This window comes from Mercenaria mercenaria, chromosome 14 (assembly GCF_021730395.1).
Source record: "Mercenaria mercenaria strain notata chromosome 14, MADL_Memer_1, whole genome shotgun sequence".
Classification (NCBI taxonomy): Eukaryota; Metazoa; Mollusca; class Bivalvia; order Venerida; family Veneridae; genus Mercenaria; species Mercenaria mercenaria.
The window spans coordinates 36,841,802-36,865,372 of record NC_069374.1 but is presented as its reverse complement, the minus strand read 5'-3'; the positions used below and the strand labels follow the sequence as shown (position 1 = coordinate 36,865,372).

Here is a 23,571-nt window from a genome sequence, read left to right as displayed (position 1 = left end):
ACTTCATAGGGTGATAGGGATTAAAGAGTAGATGGCCCCTATTATTTTTGGGATTACTAGATCAAAAGTCGAGGTCACGGGTCTGAACATGGAAAGTTGTTTCTGATCAATAACTTGAGAACTACTTGACCTAAGATGTTGAAACTTCATAGGATGATTTGACATGCAGAATAGATGACCCCTATAGATTTTTGGGTTGCTCGATCAAAGGTCAAGGTCACAGTGGCCAGAACTAACTTTAGGACCAGAATGTTTAAACTTTGTGGGGTGATTTGACATGCTGAGTAGATTGCAGCCAACCATAAGTGTCTTTTTGACTTTAGCTCCTGGTTCCTTGCCTATTACTACTTTGCAAGGGAAGACATGCTCTATTCTACAAAAGCATCTTCTAGTTTGTTTGGTTTTTGTGCACATGAAATGCACTGAATATTTAGATCTTTTACAAGGGTGTTAACTGGAAATACTGAAGATTCTAAAACTAGACAGTTTTCATACTTCTGCATAGTTAAACCTGATTGTTTCAAGAAACTTGACAAAAATTAACATCTTAAGAAGTGGTAAGATGGTGACAATGCGATATGAAATTTCGTTTGAAAACATTCCTGCTTTCAGGAAACGTATTTCTGGTATTTGTCTTCAAACAAATATTTTGCCCCGGTATATTACATCGAATTTATGTAACATTTTCATGATAAACACATTCAAATGTTCTTCATATGTGCAGTTACTTAGGGTTATATTCATTTCACAAAACAAATAGGCCAGTTATTTTCCATTAGCTTGTGACATGGTGTTCCTACTGCCTACCTGTGTAAAGTGGACTGAATTTTGGCTTTGTTATATTTTCCTACTTCATGATGAATGTCTCGGAGTTATTGCTAGACTCCTGACATTGATGTTTATTGTAATCTCCCTTGGAAAGATTTGTTATAGTTTATAAAAGGCCAGTCCAAATACGAATTTAAGTGTTGTCAATCTGATTGGAAATCCTACCTGTGATGAGTTAATTCTTTGTATTCGCTCATCTCTGTGTACAAAAGAGGTGGGCAAAATGGATGTTCTTATTCTTGAGCATTACAATTTGAACACAGAATATAACAGATTGGTACCTATAAATACCAGTAATGAGATGACAAATTGTGAGATATGACATTTGGAAATCAAGCATAGGAAAGAAAACCCCTTGAAAGATGCTAAAACTACAATCATTGTGTATTATATGAGAGACAAACACTGCATTGTTTTACTTAGTCTTTAATATACATATAACATTTAAACTTGATGGGATACAACTGTTAACTACTCGCTGTATGGTTCAACATATTACAAAATCCCTGCTGCACTTGCTACGCCCTAAAGGTGTGGTTTCAGGAGTCTATTACACAGGATACATGAAAATTATCGCCTTCATCAGACTTGTTCTAGTACAATGTCAAAGGAGGAAATAAACAGACATTCATATGAAGGAGGGCTTCAGACTTCGATGCTGTTAACTCGAAGATGCTGGTACCAGTGACAGCCTTGGAAGACAACTCCCTGGCATGAGCATGTAGCCTGCAAATTGTATGTTGTGCTTGTGCATCAGTACAACTAGGTGCAACATCCCGCTGTTGTTCTGTACTTCACCTCGCCTGCACAATATTCTGTAACTGCCATCAAACCTTAACTGTCAGCATAGATGGACATAGGATGTAGATGAAATACCCAGTGATAGAGATGATGATTCTAGTGATTCTGAGAGAGAATACGAAAACTGAACTGATATATAAAGGCCGGTTGGCCAATAGCTCTTTGGAAAGTCAAACTAGACATAACATATATTAATGTACTATTTAAATATATGCAATATAAAGGCAGCACAAGGATAAGTTAATTTAATACATTAACATGGTAATAACACTTCATATATCATAACTGGTTATTTGTAGTAAACTGATCACAAATAAACACATTCTTACAAATATTTTATATTATTTAAGAAATGATAAGTTCCCAAACGTGGATTATCGTAGAATAACCAGAGTTTTGAGTTCTTGTACGTAAGAATATATCACGAAGGCCTTAGGCCTGAGTGATGTATATTGTTTTGCATAAGAACGAAAACTCGGGTTATTCTATGAAAATCACGCTTGGGAACGTATTATTTCTATTCTAACATGACATACTAGTATCAACAGTGTTAGAAAAAAATGGTAACTACTTTTTAAGACCGTGCTACGCACCTGGATGGGATGATGTCATTGCACGCGAGTGGTTTATTGCAGAATAACCGAGATAGATTTTGCTCCATATGTATGTAGGTTATTTGTTGGTCGTGTTAGAATACATTATACAACCCTTTTCATGATAAACATGTTCAAAGAAACGTTACATTCAAAGGTAGCCAACAGGGCGACATACCTTCTAGTATGGAAATGGTGCGACGACGAGAGAAAGCCCCCTTGACCAGAGAGGGAGAGAAAAAGAAATCCATGAGATACAGACCAGTCTGGCTTTCTTAGCCTAGCTCTTTGCAAATAGATGGTCTGGTTCTTAACGTGCCAAATGTGTAGCACCGATACGCCAGAAGCCGTCTTTCATGGGAAGAATCAGTACTGGCCTCTCGTAGATGGGAGACAGACATCAGCATCTCAGAAATTTCTAGTTCCTTGACTAGGATTTTGTGTTCAAATTGTAATGCTTTTGAATATAAAGAACATCCATTACACTGTTTTAGACTGGTATTGTTCTAATAATGTTTGGTGCTTTACATTCTGATACTGTTATATTATTTTAGACTGGTATTGTTCTAATGTTTGCTGCTTTACATTCTGATCCTGTTTTACTATTTTAGACTGGTACTGTCTGCTTTACATTCTAATCCTGTTTTAATATATTAGACTGGTATTGTTCTATTAATGTTTGCTGCTTTACATTCTGATGCTCTTTTACTACTTTAGACTGGTACTGTTCTGTTAATGTTTGCTGCTTTACATTCTGATCCTGTTCTACTATTTTAGACTGGTACTGTTCTATTGATGTTTGCTGCTTTACATTATGATCCTGTTCCTGTTTTACTATTTTAGACTGGCACTGTTCTATTAATGTTTGCTGCTTTACATTCTGATCCTGTTCCTGTTTTACTATTTTAGACTGGCACTGTTCTATTAATGTTTGCTGCTTTACATTCTGATCCTGTTCCTGTTTACTATTTTAGACTGGTACTGTTCTGTTAATGTTTGCTGCATTACATTCTGATGCTGTTTCACTACTTTAGACTGGTACTGTTTTGTAAATGTTTGCTGCTTTACATTCTGATCCTGTTCCTGTTTTACTATTTTAGACTGGTACTGTTCTGTTAATGTTTGCTGCATTACATTCTGATCCTGTTTTACTACTTTAGACTGGTACTGTTTTGTTAATGTTTGCTGCTTTACATTCTGATCCTGTTCCTGTTTTACTATTTTAGACTGGTACTGTTCTGTTAATGTTTGCTGCATTACATTCTGATGCTGTTTTACTATTTTAGACTGGTACTGTTCTGTTAATGTTTGCTGCTTTACATTCTGATCCTGTTCCTGTTTTACTATTTTAGACTGGTACTGTTCTATTAATGTTTGTTGCTTTACATTCTGATGCTAACCCATCCGCTTAGCTCAGTAGAGAGAGTGTCTGTCTATGGATTGCGGGGTTGTGAGTTCAGTCCTCAGGCAGGGCATATGTTCTCCATGGTGATTTGATAAAAGACATTGTGTCTGAAATCATTTGTCCTCCACCTGTGATTAAAGCCCTGCTCCGCGGCTATTCAAATTCTTTCATGTGTATGCAACCCATGATTACAATAGGTAACAGTTAACTGCCATGTGCCACACTTGAGCACGCAAAACCACAGGTATTTCATATAGAATTTTATATGAAATAGACTCTATTTTGACAGGCGTCACTGTTCATAGTTGGGATTTCCATGCTTTTTTCAGTTACAATTCAAGGTTAAGAGGTAGGACGGGAGCAGGGCTTTAAGATGGGAAAGTTGGCAGTTACTTGTGGTGAGCAGGTTTATACTTGTACAGAATCCAGGAACACTGGTTAGGCTAACTGCCAGCTGTAACATGATTGAAATACTGTTGAAGAACCGCGTTAAACCCAAAACAAACAAACATTCTGATGCTGTTTTACTTTTTTAGACTGGTACTGTTTTATTATGTTTGGTGCTTTACATTCTGATGCTGCTTTACTATTTTAGACTGGTATTGTTCTATTAATGTTTGCTGCTTTACATTTTGATCCTGTTTTACTATTTTAGTCTGATACTGTCTGCTTTACATTCTAATCCTGTTTTACTATTTTAGACTGGTACTGTTTTGTTAATGTTTGCTGCTTTACATTCCAATGCTGTTTTACTATTTAGACTGGTACTGTTCTGTTAAAAGTTTTGTTTTACATTCTGAAGATGTTTTACTGTTTTAGGCTGGTACTCTTCTGTTAAACTTTGTTAGTTTACATTCTTTTGCTGTTTTTAGCTCGACTATTCATAGAATAGTAGAGCTATTGGATTCACCCGTGTGTCGACGTCCGTCTCGCTATTTGGTTAAGGTTTTGTATGTAAGCTGTTTTCTCAGTAACCACTTGTGGGAATGGATTGAAACTTCACACACTTATTCACTGTGATAAACTGACTTACATTGCACAGGTTCCATTACTCTATTTTGCTTTTTTACAAAATTATGCCCCTTTTTCGACCTATAAATTCTTGGATAGGGTTTTGTATGTTTGCTGGTATCTTTGTATTCACTAATGGGAATGGATTGAAACTTCACACACTTGTTCACTGACATGCAATAAGCAAGTCACATAACTCCACTTTGTTTTTGTTTGTTTTTTGTTTTTTTCAAAATTATGCCCCTTTTTCACTCGCAGTTTTTGGTTAAGTTTTTGTATGTAAGCTGGTATCTCGGTATCCACTAATCGGAAGGATTGAAACTTCACACACTTGTACACTGTCATGATATGACATGCAGTGCAAAGGTTCAATGTCTCTACTTTGCATTTTGCAAAATTATGCCCCTTTTTAAACTTAACAGTTTTTGGGTAAATTCTTATATGTAAGCTGGTGTCTCAGTACCCACTTATGGGAATAGATTGAAACTTCACATACTTGTCTACTGTCATGAGCTGATGAGCACTGTGCAGGTTCCATAACCGTTTTGCATTTTTACAAAATTATGCCCCTTTTTCATCTTTTGTATTCATTCAGTTGACAAGGCTGTTGAATAGTCAACCGTTGCTGTCCTCTGAAAGCTCTTGTTCTGTTTTAGGCTGATACTGTTATGTTAAAATTTGTTATGTAACATTCTGTCTTACATTCTGATGTTGCTTTATAGTTTTAGGCTGGCACGGAAGTGTTCGTTTCTTTACATTATGATGTTGTAATGTTACTTTGCAAGTTTGTTACTGAAAAGTTAAATGGAGTTACCTTACTTTGACATTCCAATTCTTTACTGTAGCATTATGAAACAGCACAGGAATATTTTTCTAGATGTGAAGTTATGCACCTGAGGTTTTGTTTGAAATTTCCCGAAGCCAGACTAAAGTTATGGCCCTTGGCTTAGTCAAAAATATTCATAAAAGGGCAAAAAAGTTTGTGTGGCTCAAACCATGTACAGTGACTGGAAGTGTGAGAACCGGCGTCCTTTGGAATCCCATCTATAGGTATCCCTCCACTTGAAAGAGGCAAAAGTTATATTGTTTTTCCATGTCTGTTGGTTGTGAACTAATGGGTTTTTAATTAATAACTGATCCACACATTGGCGAACTGTTGTAATAGTCCTGGGATCGTTACTTGTTATTAGATGACATTTTCTTTAATGGTCAGCAGGTCAAGGTCACAGTGATGATCCAAGTGTTGGAAATAATTTTGACCAGTAGGCGAGAGCTACAGCTGTCGTAGTTCAAAGAATGATTGCCTGTGGTCAATAGGTGATGCCTATTGTTTTGGAGGACAGGTCAAAGGCCATTGTCGCAGTGACCTTGGAGCCTTAGAATATCTGAATGATAGGGCTTACGATTGCAGATTTCGTAGGATAATTACAAGTACTGAATTTATTACACCTGTTGATTTAGGAGTCACGAGTCGCAGTGACCTCGAACCTGAAAACGGGAACATGATCAATAACTGCACAACGCAACCTAGAATGATTGCTTGGGATCGGGGGATAACCCGTGTTGTTTTTGGGTCAAAATGTTTGCCAGTTATCTCGAGATGGAATTCAGTTTCCTCTTTTAACTGGAGACGGCCCTCCATCTTCAGGAATGATAGTGGTTTGTAGATGAATCCTGTTAACGTTCAAGATAGTAGGTAAAATGCCAAGTGTTGCCTAGGAATGTCAAATTTCGTAGGAAGGTTTCCTGTGGCTAATAATGGCCGAATATGTTTCCGAATGTATGTGTAGTATAGGTCACGGTAACCTTGGTGCTATAATGGTTTGGTGAGGCACTTCATTGAATGATTCGTCAGTGGTCACTAGATCACCCTTTATGTTTTACTAGGGACTGAATACCCAGACGTCATGGGGGCATTATGTGGTTTGTAAATAGCTGTTGACTCGTAGATTCTGTCTTGGTCATGCCTAAAATTTCTTGAACAATCCAGTGTTAATATTACCGGAGTGCTAAACAGACACCATAATGTTTCGGTTGCGTAATGGTCCAACAGATCTAAGGATTTTAGCTAGATTTATCTTTGTACTCTTCTTTTTATCATTTTTTTGAGATTGTTGATAAATTTGGGCTTCCGTAAGGCTTGTACAGTAGGTCTTTATAACCCTATGATACTGTCGTTCCGATGACTAAGAACAGTGTTTTGCTGTTGATTGATTCTTTGTAATATTTTTGCCTATTGCTTTTTGCACAGAAGTAGCTGCAGGTTGAAAACCTATACCTGTATTCAAATTCTAGACTTGCCTTTACAGCTTATAAAGATCTCATTAATGTCTTTATTAAAACTCGTTTTTAAAGGGCTGATTATCAGAAAATTGATTTTGTATTAATTTAGCAAAATAGTAAAATCGAGTGATACTTCTCGCCAGTTTGTTTGTTGTGTGCCAGTTTTGTTTGTGTTTTTGAACAGAGGGCGTTGAAGCTTTCCTGAGGACCTTTAATTGCACGATTGCCTTCTTTGGACGTATGCGATATTTTCTGTCATACAAGACTAATTGCTGTGTGATAAAAATTGCAACAGTATACATTGAGAAGAACTGCATTGCATTTTAATTATTGTATTTAACGAAACTGAATGATTTAACTTTACTTGTACGAAAAATAGGTTTTTAAATACTGTCCCTCGATTTATCGCATACATTGTAAAATAATAATGATAATAAAACACTATAAATTAGTCAGATTTATTTCCTTGAAAATAACGTTTAAACATAATAATATTGTACATAAAAGAAAACCTACTTTTCTAACACGAAAAAGTTGAGATGATAACGGTAGAATGGCGAGTTGACGGCTGACATTTCTATGAATTCATAAAAATCGTTCATCTGAACTCTAGAACAAGTAAAATAGTGGTAGAACTCGCCGAAATTGATGATTTACAATGTAATGGCCGTAAGTGTTTTGCACATGCAAAACTCGTATGATTAACAGACGTATTTGCGCCCGTGTCGTGTCCAAAGAGCTTTTTCACTCACCGGAGAAGTTGATACTGAGTGGATTTGGTATAAGAAAGATGCCACTAATACGTTTTGGCAGATACCGAGGACAAGATTAAAGCGTAAAATCGGCGGATTAGGCTAGATTTAGGCAATATTGGCGATCTGGGAATATCGAGCTCGACGGTAACTGTTTAGAAGTAAAAAGGCACTTCTGATTTACTGCAAAATAGTTATTTGAGAACCTGATATTTCCATCTGCACCTACTTCAGATATAACCCTGTTTCATTTTCTCTTTATGCGTAATTCAACGAAGCGTTGAAAACAACGACGTTGCGAACAGTAACAACACATTTCCGATTAAATTGCATAACAATATGTATTTAAATTAGGGGAACACTGCTGTACTAAGTTATTTGCCAAATTAAAGTTTCCATAAGATTTGCTGGTAATACCAATACTCCAGCCTTGTTAAAATTTACATAGAAGGATGGATGTAATACGTTTCCCGATTTCAATATCTGTATCGAAATCAATACATACTTGCAAGTAGGTAAAGTTAGCGATTTTTGAAATATCTGAAATTCCATTGGCGTCAGTGGGAAACTGAATGGAAAATCGATTTAAAAACTGAAGGGGAGATCACTTTGAGCATTTTAAAGAACAGCACGCGTTGAAATGAAACTAAAACGAATGAAGAAATACATCCTTGCTGTAACGTATTCCGAAATTTCAGTCGGCGTACTCGCTAATGAACTAATTATCAGAACAATAGGAAGTACAAAGTGCAACATTGTAGGTCAAATAGTCGCTCAGTTGTAATGGGTCTCGTCGTATCAGCTATTGAATTTTATTCGGTTACTATCGTCGCAATTTGAAGACATTCACGCAACAATACATGGACACATTTTGACCATTATCAGTTTATATAAGAAGCCTGTCATTTTTAACATATAAACCATTGTGAAAAAGAGACATTCTATGGTGATACGGACGTGCCGTATCACTATTCACCTCGGACAGTAGGTATGCTTTTATTCAGTTTGGATTATGTTATTGTTATTTGTCACTTTTAAATCGTGAAGCCCTGCTGAAATGATAAATATTACGTCTACAAGGGGGATAACCGTCATAAGTACTTTTCAGTTTTGTGTTGTTTTATAGCACCTTGAATCTATAAAGTAAGTTAACGAAAAAGGCGCATATATGTTCCGCTGTTATATAAAAATAATATACGAGCCTATTTGTATAAAGTTCGTTAAGATGTCCTTTACAGCGGGTAAACAGCTTGGTATGCAAAAACACGATTCGTAAATAATCGTTTTCTCCGAGTCTGGTAGGTTTTCTTTTTCTTGCGCGCATAGCACAGTATGGACAGCGCTGATGTACGGATGGTAAGTTCGATCACCGGTCAAGGCGTATGTGCTCCATGAAGACGAATTTCTGAAGTCATTTTGTCCCCACTTGTGATTCATTAGAATTTGGCAGTTACTTTCGCAGAACAGTTCAGAACTGATGCAGAATCCATGAACTCTAGTGAAACAGTTTAGTTACGGAACGCTGGTTGAAATAATTTGTCACTTGGTGTTTATGCAGATGGGAATGTCCAGCTCGTCGGTAACGAGGCGCTGCCGGAACCGTCAAAACGTTACCCTCAAGCTGCAAATGGCAGACTATTTTTATGTTTACCGTATTTTAATAGTTAAAGAATAAATAAAGCACTCTTTCTTAAAGGAGGTGTTTTATCGAAGCACGAGAAATTGACGTCACGTGACGCACAAAGTTCCGTTTTTAGGTTTATCAGTTGCACTGGAACGTTTGAGCAAAGTCCAGCCGTAAGACATTTGATTTTTACCGCATTTTATATAATATATAAACTGCACGAACCGTTAGTTACCATTAACAACACGAGAGTCATCTGGTATGGAAGAGAGATGGGTTAGACCTGTATGGGTAAAGGCACTCCAATTTCGGTTCGATGTGCAAAGATGACATCTTTCATTTGCCGACGCCTCGAGTCTATCCGTTAAAGTAATGGTTGACTGTTGATACGACTGTCGCTCGGTCTGCCCTTTTACTAAAATTACGTACGTCACTGAAGATGACTGGGAACATGAAATTTCTTAAATGGCCGTTGTATGCCTGTAGCGCATTTAGGCTATGTGAAATAATGATTCGCCAGGGCCTTCATCTTGCGAACAGAGACTGATCGAGTCTTTGTCCCGCCAGTATTTAGAACAAGTAACAATTGCAGTGAATTTTTCCTAGTTCGAAATAAGGCATTTCGCCAATTCCGAAAAAATGGAAAATCGACTAGTTCAACTGGACATAAGGAATGTACGTTACATGTAGCCATGCGTGTCATTTGTTAGCAGCGATCGCATGAATTATAATTTGAGAACCTATTACCACACTGGCCATAGCTTTATCAGATCAAGTGGTTCCAACGTTGTTTGAATGGTGAATTTTACGCCGATCAGATGGAGAAATATGGCCGATACTACAAATTTCCGGTATTGTAAGTATGATTTAAAGGAATTTCTACCCATTAAATAACGAATCAAATGAAAACGATGGGTGCACCTGGAGCGCAAATGTGTCTATGTTTTAGCACATGTGTCCATTTAGCTGAGATTTGTGCCGCTTATTCAAACACTTCTGTACAGTCCGGCGGGGGAAGGAGATTTTTGACAGTTTTTGACAATATCACCTCAAATATAGTGTTTATCGGCAGCAAGTAACTGTTTAAACCCTTTTTATGTAAAGGGTTACCTCTTAAAACAAAGCGTGTGTATTTTCATAGAATTATTCAGAGTTGTTTTTGAAAAATCGGCCGAAAACCTGATGCAACGCCGTTTCGAGTGGTTCGCTATGCAACGCAATCAAGTGGATACCGTTCTGTGTCTTACTTGCGAAGTATTATCCATCTTAAAAAACAGTCATTAAAGGCTAACAATGAATAAATTTAGAGAGTTTTATATCATTATAATGATCCCGCCATTTCTAATATATTGTACTTTTACATTTTTATGCTCGCTTAACATTTAACATATTTTTGCTGACACTGTCAAAAAAACATCAACACAAAAACATAAAGCAAGGATGAACATCGAACAAGATCATTTAGTAAATAATAGTTACAGTTTGTAAAAACAAGAACCAGTTCAAGGATATTTATCTCATCCACGAATGGTACTGAACAGCATGCCAAAAGCGGGTTGACTCTTTAAATCAGTATAGTAACAATTGGTTACTTTTCAGTCCCTTAAAACCAATACAATGCGATTTCATTACTGATTTGCTGTGCATTTAAGCCGTTCATACAAAATAAATAAAGTTTGGTCCATGATAAAAGTATTGGCCAGTTGTTTGTACACATTTTCATTCATATTCCTGGTGAAACGTTCATTTATTTTCAGAGAGATAAATCACATAGAACGTTAAAATTGGCCATGGAAAAAGACAAAATTTTATTAGTCCTCCATAAAACAGAAATGACGTAATAAACCTCTATGGTCGCCTTTCAAAAATGAAAATACAAATGAAATACAGACACCAGTGAAAGAAAATAAACGGACTAGCAATAATACTAAGAGAGACGTGTCATAGTTGTACTATTTAACTGTCTGTAACTAAAGAAGAAAATCGATGTTTGCCAAGGGGTACTTATTCGATTTGATAAGAGTAAGAAAAATTGTAAAATAATGTATCTTTTGCTTCAGAAAGTTGTCTCAGGACAGCCTTGTCGCTTGCAATGTCTATATCTAAAAAATCTGTCTCTTCCTTTGTTAATTCTTCAAACATTTCATCAGATAAAACTCTTTCTTCTAATTCCTTATTTCTTGATATTTTGGTGCTTGAAGTTGGAGTTAGCAGAATTTTCGTTTTTTTTTGTGTGTGTTTTTTTTTATTCACTTTGAGCACATAGAGAAAACGCTTTTAATCGTTTGCTTGGTAACACGTCTCTCTTAGAATTGCTGGTCCGTTTTTTTTTTATTGGTGCCTGTATTTCATTTGTATTTTCATTTTTGAACGGCGACCATAGAGTTTTATTACGTCGTTTCGGTTTTATGGAGGAAAAAAAAACTTGTCTTTTCCCTGGCCAATTTTAACGGTCTCTGTGATTTATCTCTCTGAAAATAAATGAACGTTTCACCAGGAATATGAATGAAAATATGTACAAACAACTGATCAATACTTTTATCATGGACCAAATTTTATTTATTTTGTATGAACAGCTCAAATGCACAACAGTAATGAAATCGCAATGTATTGGTTTTAAAGGACTAAAATTTACAACTGTAACTATACTGATTTTAAAGAGTCAATCCGCTTTTGGTATGCTGTTCAGTACCATTCGCGGATGAGATAAATATCAGTGAAATGGTTCTTGTTTTAACGAACTAATACTATTATTTACTTTATGATATTGTTCGGTGTTCATCCTTGCTTTATGTTTTTGTGTTGATGTTTCTTGACAATGTCAAAAATGTAAAAGTACAATATATTAGGAATGGCGGGATTATTATAATGATATAAAACTCTCTAAATTTATTCATTGTTAGGCCTTAATGACTGTTTTTTAAGACGGGTAATACTTCGCAAGTAAGACACAGAACGGTATCCACTTGATTGCGTTGCATAGCGAACCACTCGAAACGGCGTTTCATCAGGTTTTCGGCCGATTTTTCAAAAACAACTCTGAATAATTCTATGAAAATACACACGCTTTGTTTTAAGAGGTAGCCCTTTACATAAAAAGGGTTTAAACAGTTACTTGCTGCCGATAAACACTATATTTGAGGTGATATTGTCAAAAAATGTCAAAAATCTCCTTCCCCCGCCGGACTGTACAGAAGTGTTTGAATAAGCGGCACAAATCTCAGCTAAATGGACACATGTGCTAAAACATAGACACATTTGCGCTCCAGGTGCACCCATCGTTTTCATTTGATTCGTTATTTAATGGGTAGAAATTCCTTTAAATCATACTTACAATACCGGAAATTTGTAGTATCGGCCATATTTCTCCATCTGATCGGCGTAAAATTCACCATTCAAACAACGTTGGAACCACTTGATCTGATAAAGCTATGGCCAGTGTGATTACAGCTAGATAGTCGAGCAAAATTTAAATATATAGGACTGTTAAAGTTGTGTCATTGTTATAGATTAACGTTTTACAGACACGGAATAAACAATGTAGCTCTTGGATAGTAATGTCCCAATGAGTCGAAGACTGGATTTTGGATTAGTACTGTCAGCACTGAACATTTCGTGCAATGTCTTTATGTTCGCCGCTTATGTCGAAACATACTACCTTTATGTAATGTTCCGATCTAAGCAGTGGAAATGTAAATATGTTCTCGTTTTTTTTGTCTTGACCATTAAAAAAATACAACAAACAAGTGAAAAATAAAATGTATGGAAAAGCATAATCGTAAGCTATTTCCTGATAAACAAATTAAAAATAGAGATTAGCAAAGAAGATAAGCATTTTGTTAAAACATATAACGGATTACAGAACACTTCATATATGCGGTAAAGTTGGAAATGTGAACTTGAGTATACGTGTAATACATACGATTAATATAACGGCGAAAGCACATCACCGGTAAGAATAAAGAAAAGAAAATTTTCAGACATAATGCAATGACATTACGGTGTATATGCTAATCTTGGCAACGGGAATAAAGTAAAAGCAAAAATGAACATTGAATTTAATCTTGTATGTTTGTATGGCGAAAAGCAAATAAAACATTAAAAACAAAATACTTATTCTACTGTAACCCTATCTAGGTTTAAATACTTTTTAACCATTTTTTGGGGAGCACTTAGATTTATGCCCTGCCCGCTCGTCCGTCAGTCCCAAATTTGGCTACATGCATATCACAAAACGTATTTGACCTAGATTCCTCAGTCATAAGATTGTTTTTCATGATGTGAAGTTTTGCATATTTTGTCTGTATGACGTTAAACCCAAGGTCTCGAGTTCGATCCCCGGGCGGAGCGTGTGTGTGTGCTCCGTGACGATTTGATAAAGTCATTCGTCATTCGTTCTCCACTTCTGATTCATGTTGGAAAGTTGGCAGTTACTAGCGGAGAACATGTTTGTACTGACACAGTACAGGAACACCGGTTAGGTGAACTGCCTACCGTTACATAACTGAAATACTGTTGAAAAACGGCGTTGAACCCAAAACAAACAAACACAACTGATGAATGGAGACTAGTATGTGCTCTCGGTATGTCTCAAAATATGTAACAAATGATAAACAAAAATACGAGGACTATTAGATGCTTGACAATGTTGCGCACGCGCAGCTACTGGTGAAATCGGGTCCTACTTTCGGTTTTACAATATTCCGATTTGAGAGCAGTTTCATTTTTAGCTATGAACAACAACTAGTAAAAATAAAGGACTATGTTATTTCCATCAGAGAGCTACAGGGTAACTGTTTCAATGTAGGCCTATATGTTCAGAAGTAAGTGCACTTTCAAAATCCAAAGTATCAAAGATGTCGGAAATAAAATGCCAGAAATCTCGTGCTATAATGTTGAACAGTAAATACGAATTGACAAATAACGAGTATGGTCAGATGTTGGGATCATATGGAAATGAACTGAGGGGTGAGTTCGAAAGAAGAACTTTGACTTATCTGCATTAAGACCTCGGTCGATGGAACTTTGTGTTTGAAGGCCTATATCGTGATATATACAGTATGTTGTGTACTAGTACTTTGTATAGGAAGTTCAGTTATGCGAACATATTGCCGAAACTGTCCACTTGATCTACACCTGTGTTAACAGTTACTTACGGACAAAACGCCAGTCACAGATTCTTGGAGTAATCACGATACGCAGTCGAGAACATGATTTCCATTTTATTTTATTATGATGCACGTCTGTTTATTTTCGTATCTCCAAATGTGTTTTAAGTTTATATTAATACTGTTTAACGGATATTCTGTGTCCGGATACTTTTTAGGTTTCCTGTTCGTACGAAATTGCAAATTTTATGTAAATTATAAGAACCTTTCGTTGATTGAAGGTTCAGATTAGAATATCCGTTTTGAAGATAACTGTTTAGGTGGTATCGAGACACCGCCGGTTTTCCATCCATAAGCTACAACTAGTGATAAACACTTGAAAATCGATTTTGTTTTTCAAAGTAATAGGAGTAAAATAAAACGAATGCTTTTCTTTTGAACACAATTGTAGTGTATAAGTATACGCATTCATTACAAAGCTGCAGGACGCGAGCCGTCCAACATCAGCTTGCTTTTCCAGCAACTGGAGAATACGATATACTTTTTGTGTGCCAGACGGTTGTTTGCACATGTCACTAACCAGAGGTGCTAGACACATAATCAAATATTTTTCTTAATAGACCTATATATGTATATAAGTCTCTTATATATACATATATAGGCATATTAAGTAAAATATTTGGTTATGTGTCTAGCACCTGTGGACTGCACCAAATTTCATTAATTTGGATGTGCATAATTATTTCATAAGGTAAAGCTTGCTATACCACGAGACCGGCCTTGGCCATTCACTGAAGTTCTATCAACACGCGGAATTTTATTCATCGATATGTGATATAAAGGTATGTAGTTTTGTTGTCATTTATGACGTCAACAAGGGAAGTCACTTTCTCTGGAACCATGGTGTAAGGTTTTATTTTAATGATTTCTTTGTAGAGGTACATGTAACGGGTTTGACCACAACAACACTAGACCCAAAGGGGCGTGTTTCTTGAATGCATCATTGAAAAGCCATGACACCATCCAAAAGATTTTTGCAATATCTGAATGTATTATTTTTTACTGACGATATTCTTTTATAGATCACACAGTTTATCGTCACATCAGCGTAGAGTATTGTGGTTGTTGTGTCTGTATTTATACACAGTATACTAGTAGCTGAGGCATTAAATGAATGAGAAAAACAACACGATCCTTAACTGATTTGCTCAGATATAAACAGAATGGTATTTTACACATGCTGGACAGAAACAGAAGGATCAAGCCAAAGCCACAAAGATTTCAGTCTTGTAGAGAAACTTTCGATCTTATTGTTGCCTGCGAGGAAAGGGTGTATGATCAAATTCTAGAAGGTACGTTTGTCACACTCGGTATATATGTCGTAAAAAGAAGTAAATATTTTGATACCATGGTTTGGTGGTGTTGAATGCTGTCAAGTGGACTAGAACATATGATTCTGCACATGGTTTTCAAATGTATTAAACTCTTAAAATGAACATCAAGTAATATCAGGATAAAACGCTAGAAACAAATCGTTTTAGACGTTTTCACCATTTAAAAGCTTCATCAGTCAAAAGTTCATCGAAACTGTTATTGACATATTTCTAAAAGGGACAAAGAGGAATCTTGCCGATTATTGAAACCTGTTTGTATAGAAATGTTATGACATTGCTAAAGAATTATTCGACTTGAAATGGGGACGATGTGGTAGACTGTACTTAAAAACTACACTGTTTAACAAAAAGAATCAACAAAGATAACAGTTTTATTATTTGATGACGTCATTTATCAGTGAAACTGACTAGACTGTTTTCATAATTAACAAAGTATGGAACTATTTACAGATCTTGACTCTCGGGAGAAGACCGACTGTTCTCCTCACCCGGTACATATAATTAACATAGACATACAAGATAACCACGAGGAGGCTACCATTGGTGCTTTTATAATCAAAGACCTTGTTACCACAGTAAGTATGCACTTTTCTAGGATGCATAAGTGACCATAGGTAAGGATACGTATCAGATTCTAGCGGTACTGATCTGTACTCTTAGTCACCGAACGTATTTTATTACATACAATGTCTTCCGCCCTGTATCGTAAATTAGTACAGTTTTACATTTTCTTTGCCACTGGAAATATATATCTACGGTGGTATTTCGCCCACATCAAGCTGCCACTTGCGATGGTTTGCAAAATATCCAGCGATGCTGTATGACAGAAGCGATGGAAATGTTTTATCGGCAACAAAACGACGGTTTTGTTGTAATTTTATATTGAACACAAGCAACATAACTAAGAGTTCCTAAAATATCTGTGTTCTCTTGTAAGTGGATCAGGCTCGAAAAGTTACAAAGCTGAACTTCGGGACCAGTTCAGGGGCAGCCTTGACATTGGTCAGTGTCAATTAAGATTGTGAAAAATACTAGAACTTTCTTCTTCAAATTCAGCTTTTCCACCTAGGACTAGTAGATACATGTATAAATTACGTTTTATATTTCATTCATGATTTCGTAAGAAAAAAAGTTTCTCATTGATATAATTTTATAATTTCAGTTGAGCGATTGCGATGATTTGGATAATGAAATAGACGAGATCATTCAAGAATTTGAACAGTCTGTAAACAGACCCATTTTACACTATACATGGTTTGTGTGAAACAGGACTGGTGTTTGATAATATTGTAAAATATAGAAATTCTGTCCCGGGCAGTGTAAAGAAGAGTGCTTAAAACTTGGTGACAGTGACAGAATGAGTTATCATTGCAAACGATGTCATTACATACATTTCTTCTATATGGGACTTGGTTGCCATGGGTATGGCTCAGAAAATGTCTTTCAGCAAACGATGCTATAAATCTATTCATGATTCCGTACATGTATATAGGATAATAATATCCACTGTAGTGTTACTTGTTTTTGGATTTGTATAACAATGCAAGTCACTTACAAAGAATTTTTCCCCCATTCTGCTTTGGTACCATTATCAAGGATTTATTATTTGAATCACATTTTCCATGACAAAACTTTCCCCTGATTTCTCTTAAAATATAAGACAATACTATTAAATTGTTCTAAACAACTCAAAGGGAGGTAATAGGAACTTTTAAAATTTCCAGAACATCTTAAGTTTTTAATTGTATTTCAGTCATTTTTGACTGCACAAAATTATGAAAACATAATATTTTAATGTGATTTTTTACTTTTTGATTGGAATGTTATAAAATAGTTGGTATAAGCTGGCATAAAAGTAATATTTCCTTGCCAAAAAATTTGTAAAATATATTTATGTTTCAAAATGCTGATTTTGACACATTTTTGTCATGGGGAAAAGCACAGTTTTGGTAATTAAAGACTTTTTAAAAATTCAAAAAAGGTCCTACTATCACCTTAAAAGAGCTTTAAAATAATGTTTAGTTTGAAATAAAGCTGCTATTCATGAATAACTCCGTTGTGGATTCAGGTAGATGAAATAGTAAAATAGTCGGTACTACTGACAAATTATATCTCCACTGTTGTCAGATGTTTGTGGTCACATGTTTATACACTTGGCCATGAAGAAATGACAGAATTCTTTTATTTGAATATTGTATAATTTAATTGAATATTTATTGAAGGACATGATACTTTGTACTGTTTAGTTCGGTTTTGTAACCCATTTCCATCAGTGGAATATCTGTGATTGTCGTCATAATCATCAACAGTAATGAAGTGATTCATATCAAAGTGATTGTTAGTCAATTCATCATCATTACCACCATCACCATCATCATTATCATCACCATAATTATCACTATCACTGTTAACATCAACAACAGCACCCTTATCAAGATTTAATATTGTTGACCATCCCTCAGATGTTGATTGCCTGCAATAGTATGTATTTTTGCTGTATTTTATTCAATATTTTAAATGTAGAATTGTTTTTGATTCAATTGACTTTCTGTAGACAAAATATCTTTTGCATAAATGTACTTGTAATCTCTAAAATACCAAGGTGAGTTTGAAGGTTACTGGTACTGTTGATAAACCCGGACACCTTGGAAATATTCGACTGCAAGCAGTTTTTTCATAAAATTGAACACACCATCAAACAGTTTCCAATTACAACACCTACTAGTGCAAACAAAAACAAAATTGGTAAATATTCTGTATAAATAAATGACATACATTTATTTGTTTAAAAAATATTTACCCAAAATTACTGGGGAAGAGGGTGCCTTTTGCGCATGCTCACTGTCGAAACATGAAGGCCTGACATTGGGTCACTTTTTATTACTTGATCAGGAATGACTATTGCATCTTTTTGGGGAAAGTTTCAATATAATAATATGAAGAAAATTTTGTAAATGACAAATGGTCGAATTTATCATCAGTCAACATTCATACAGTCCCCATTTTACAAACCCCTTTCAGGGCCTCACTTCTTGTGAGTTTGCTTACTAAATATAAATTTGAATTATGTAAATTTTTCAACAAATGTTAAGCTTTATTTTGATACCAACCATTGATTACATTTTGCAGAAATAAAAAAGTTACAAGTAAAAAACCTCATTTTCTGTTCGGGTTTATCATCAGTACCAGTACAGTTTATAAAATGTTCGAATGTTGTTATGAAAGTTGCAGTATTTTGGTACTGCATAAATCATTTATGTGAAGAAAGGACTGTTATTTTACAGATGCTGTACATTGTATATATTATTTAAAAGAAGAATATTCAACTTGTATTTATGCTTTCTTTAAAGTAACAGTTGTCAGTATAGGTTACTGGTAGCTCCTGAAGAATGTCAACAATGTTAGAGTGCAAGATACAGAGTACACTCCAACTCTGGAAGCTTCCCTGGTTCTTTAGCATGGCAGGTGTAAAGTGCCCAAACATGGGACTCTGATCAGAACATTTTGAATTTTAGTTTGAGGAGGGCTAAAACTCCTTATGTCTCGTTTGTTAGTCTGGCATGGTACAAGGGGTCTGGGGTTAAACTTCACTTACTTTTGTTGTACCCTTTAGCCAAAATAATGAATTTGTTAATGGCTGGGAAAATTTACCAAACTGTCATGGTGTCAGTTTTGTTTGTGCAAGAGGTTCTAGTATTTTAACCGTTACTTAAAATATGGAAGGGAGGCAGGCTCCAGTGGAGATATTATATTTTGAGACATACCCCGGTACTTTCAGACTGACCGGAAGACAGTTTTCACTGTTTTGTTAAAAGTATAAATATTACAGTGTTGTTTTTATTTCCCTTTAAAATTAGTTCTATGTGATACACTTTGCCATTAAAAAAATAAATTGTACAGTTTTAGTGTTTGGAATAAGGTGTGGTGTCCGGTGAAGTTATTAATTTCAGGAAGTGCTGTTGTTTCCCCTGCAGTAAAACAAGTTCTTGAATGTATTCAAAATACATTACCGTTACATTGTTCATTTTTTCACTCTCAAGTTACACCTAGGTGACCAGGATTAAAAGGAGCATGCCTCTATCTTTTTTTAGCTCACCTGTCACAAAGTGACAAGGTGAGCTTTTGTGATCGCGCGGTGTCCGTCGTCCGTCCGTGCGTCCGTAAACTTTTGCTTGTGACCACTCTAGAGGTCACATTTTTCATGGGATCTTTATGAAAGTTGGTCAGAATGTTCATCTTGATGATATCTAGGTCAAGTTCGAAACTGGGTCACGTGCCTTCAAAAACTAGGTCAGTAGGTCTAAAAATAGAAAAACCTTGTGACCTCTCTAGAGGCCATATATTTCACAAGATCTTCATGAAAATTGGTCAGAATGTTCACCTTGATGATATCTAGGTCAAGTTCGAAACTGGGTCACGTGGGTTCAAAAACTAGGTCAGTAGGTCTAAAAATAGAAAAACCTTGTGACCTCTCTAGAGGCCATATTTTTCATGAGATCTTCATGAATATTGGTCAGAATGTTTACCTTGATGATATCTAGGTCAAGTTCGAAACTGGGTCACGTAGGGTCAAAAACTAGGTCATTAGGTCTAAAAATAGAAAAACCTTGTGACCTCTCTAGAGGCCATATTTCTCAATGGATCTTCATGAAAATTGGTCAGAATGTTCACCTTGATGATATCTAGGTCAAGTTCGAAACTGGGTCACATGGGGTTAAAAACTAGGTCAGTAGATCTAAAAATAGAAAAACCTTGTGACCTCTCTAGAGGCCATATTTTTCATGAGATCTTCATGAATATTGGTCAGAATGTTCACCTTGATGATATCTAGGTCAAGTTCGAAACTGGGTCATGTGGGGTCAAAAACTAGGTCAGTAGATCTAAAATTAGAAAAACCTTGTGACCTCTCTAGAGGCCATATTTCTCAATGGACCTTCATGAAAATTGGTCAGAATGTTCACCTTGATGATATCTAGGTCAAGTTCGAAACTGGGTCACGTGCGGTCAAAAACTAGGTCAGTAGGTCTAAAAATAGGAAAACCTTGTGACCCCTCTAGAGGTGATATTTTTCAATGGATCTTCATGAAAATTGGTCAGAGTGTTTACCTTGAAGATATCTAGGTCAAGTTCGAAACTGGGTCACGTGGGGTTAAAAACTAGGTCAGTAGATCTAAAAATAGAAAAACCTTGTGACCTCTCTAGAGGCCATATTTTTCATGAGATCTTCATGATTATTGGTCAGAATGTTCACCTTGATGATATCTAAGTCATGTTCGAAACTGGGTCACGTGGGGTTAAAAACTAGGTCAGTAGGTCTAAAAATAGAAAAAACCTTGTGACCTCTCTAGAGGCCATATTTCTCAACGGATCTTCATGAAAATTGGTGAGAATGTTCAGCTTGATGATATCTAGGTCAGGTTTGTAACTGGGTCATGTGCAGTCAAAAACTAGGTCAGTAGGTCAAAAAATAGAAAAACCTTGTGACCTCTCTAGAGGCCATATTTTTCACGAGATCTTCATGAAAATTAGTGAGAATGTTCACCTTGATGATATCTAGGTCAAGTTTAAAAGTGGGTCACGTGCCTTCAAAAACTAGGCCATTAGGTCAAATAATAGAAAAACCTTGTGACCTCTCTCGAGGCCATATTTTTCAACGGATCTTCATGAAAATTGGTCAGAATTTTTTATCTTGATGATATGTAGGTCACATGTGTTCAAAAACTAGGTCACTATGTCAAATAATAGAAATAATGACGTCATACTCAGTTCAACACTGGGTCATGTTGGGATAGGTGAGCGATTCAGGACCATCATGGTCCTCTTGTTTTATATTTTAGAAATACACATTTTGCAGAAATGTTATCTACAAATGCTATCAATAGCATAAAGATTATTATATAAGACAGAAATGTAGAAGGAAGTTTACTGTAATTTCAGTCATACTCATAATTATGGTGTACTTTCTTACAATTTTCTTATACATTGTATTCTATAGACTTTAGTTTAAACATATTTATTTCGAAATCAACATCAAGTCAGAATTTTACAAGTATACAATCATACATTTTACAAATATGAAAGGGATTAGAACTTCTATAGTTCCTCTCCCTCTCTTCTATAGACTCTGTGTTAAGTCTGATACCGAGATCTGATCTGGAGGCATGAGGCTTTAATTTAGTTTTGTCATTTTGAGCAAACATGTATGAAACGTTAATGAAATAGTGAGGGTGGTTTTGTTTTGTATTTTTTTTTAAATTGTACTGTTTTTGCTGTTAGAAGATGTTGCCTTTTCAAAGCTTTTTCAAAATGCAGAATTTTGTCAACTTTGCCCCTGTAGTCCATTTTAATGAGATGACCAAGGTGAATTATTTTCATACTAAGAGATGCCAAAACTGGTTATATATTTGTTGAACAGGGACATTGATCATTGTGATTATTGAGCAAATGTTTGTTATGTTAAATTTTGTAATTACAGAAACAATGCAATAAAAAGGTAAAAATGTATTGCTGCTGTTTTTTTTACTTTTATCTAGTCCATTTTAATCTTGAATGAAAGCATGTATCTCCTTATATGCAGGGACCATTGTTATTAAAGGCACATCTGGTAGTTTCATTCTAACTGGTAGATTTTCTTATAACTGCCACGAAAACAAGAGCTGATGTAAGATGTGCAATGCAAAATTTTACACACCAACATTCAAGGGCGATGACCCACTTGAAAAATAGGAAAAACTAGAACTGTTACAGGAGTGACGAATACCCCCACAATACGGTCTTGTCACAGAAGAATGGCATCCATAAGAAAGACATGGCCACAAGGTGCAATTTAAATCGAACTTGACCTGTATTTTATGATGTTACACGTGTACCAAAATTTATCTAAATCTGTCAAGCCTTTTGTGAGTTTTTGTCCGGCAACCATGAGTTTGACAAATTTTTAGATGGAAAGGGGCCATAACAACATATAAAATTGGTGGTTTGTAGCCAAAGTCGAACTTTACCTGTATTTATGATGTTACACCTGTGTACCAAAAACATTTAAATCTGACTCCAATGGTGGATGAATATTGCACAACAGCTTGAGTCTGTGTTAAAAAATATCAAATAAGAGAGGTACAGATAATGTGTATCAAACACAATACAAGAAAAATTCTAAGCAAAAAGGGGGCATAATTAAGGAAATATTGGTACAAGAGTTATGCACCTTGTGTCATATGATGTGGGTGATGATGTGGAACAACTACGTACTTCAAGTTTAAAACAAATGCATTTCGTAATAACTGAGATATAGTAATAATGCATCAAACTTAACCTTAAATTGTAAGTAAAAGGGGGCATAATTCATGAAAAATTGGTGTCAGAGTTATGCACTTTGTGTCACATGATTTGGGTGATAAGGTGGAACAAGTTTGAATCAAATCCATTTAGTAATAACCGAGATATAGTGAAAATGCATCAAAATTAACCTTAAATTGTAAGTAAAAGGGGGCATAATTCATGAAAAATTGGTGTCAGAGTTATGCACTTTGTGTCACATAATGTGGGTGATAAGGTGGAACATCTATTTCAAGTTTGAATCAAATCCATTTTGTAATAACCGAGATATAGTGAAAATGCATCAAAATTAACCTTAAATACTAAGTAAAAGGGGGTATAATTCATGAAAAATTGGGGTCAGAGTTATGCAACTTGTGTCACATCTGTTTAATGTTTGAATCAAATCCATTTAGTAATAACTGAGATATAGATTTCGTGACGTGACAAAACTGACT

The 23,571-nt window shown here is 35.6% G+C and overlaps 1 protein-coding gene across 1 annotated transcript in view; it reads left to right on the top strand.

Moving 5' to 3' along the window:
• Window positions 1–22,303, top strand: part of LOC123527272 (RNA polymerase II subunit A C-terminal domain phosphatase SSU72-like) — a 32,697-nt gene extending 10,394 nt beyond the window's left edge. Inside the window, exons 3-5 of the mRNA XM_045306625.2 lie at window positions 15,618–15,757; window positions 16,250–16,374; window positions 16,962–22,303. Of these exons, the coding sequence (XP_045162560.2) occupies window positions 15,618–15,757; window positions 16,250–16,374; window positions 16,962–17,063 (367 nt within the window). The 3' untranslated portion in view covers window positions 17,064–22,303. The remainder of the gene's footprint in view (window positions 1–15,617; window positions 15,758–16,249; window positions 16,375–16,961) is intronic.
• The last annotated feature ends 1,268 nt before the right edge of the window (window positions 22,304–23,571 follow it).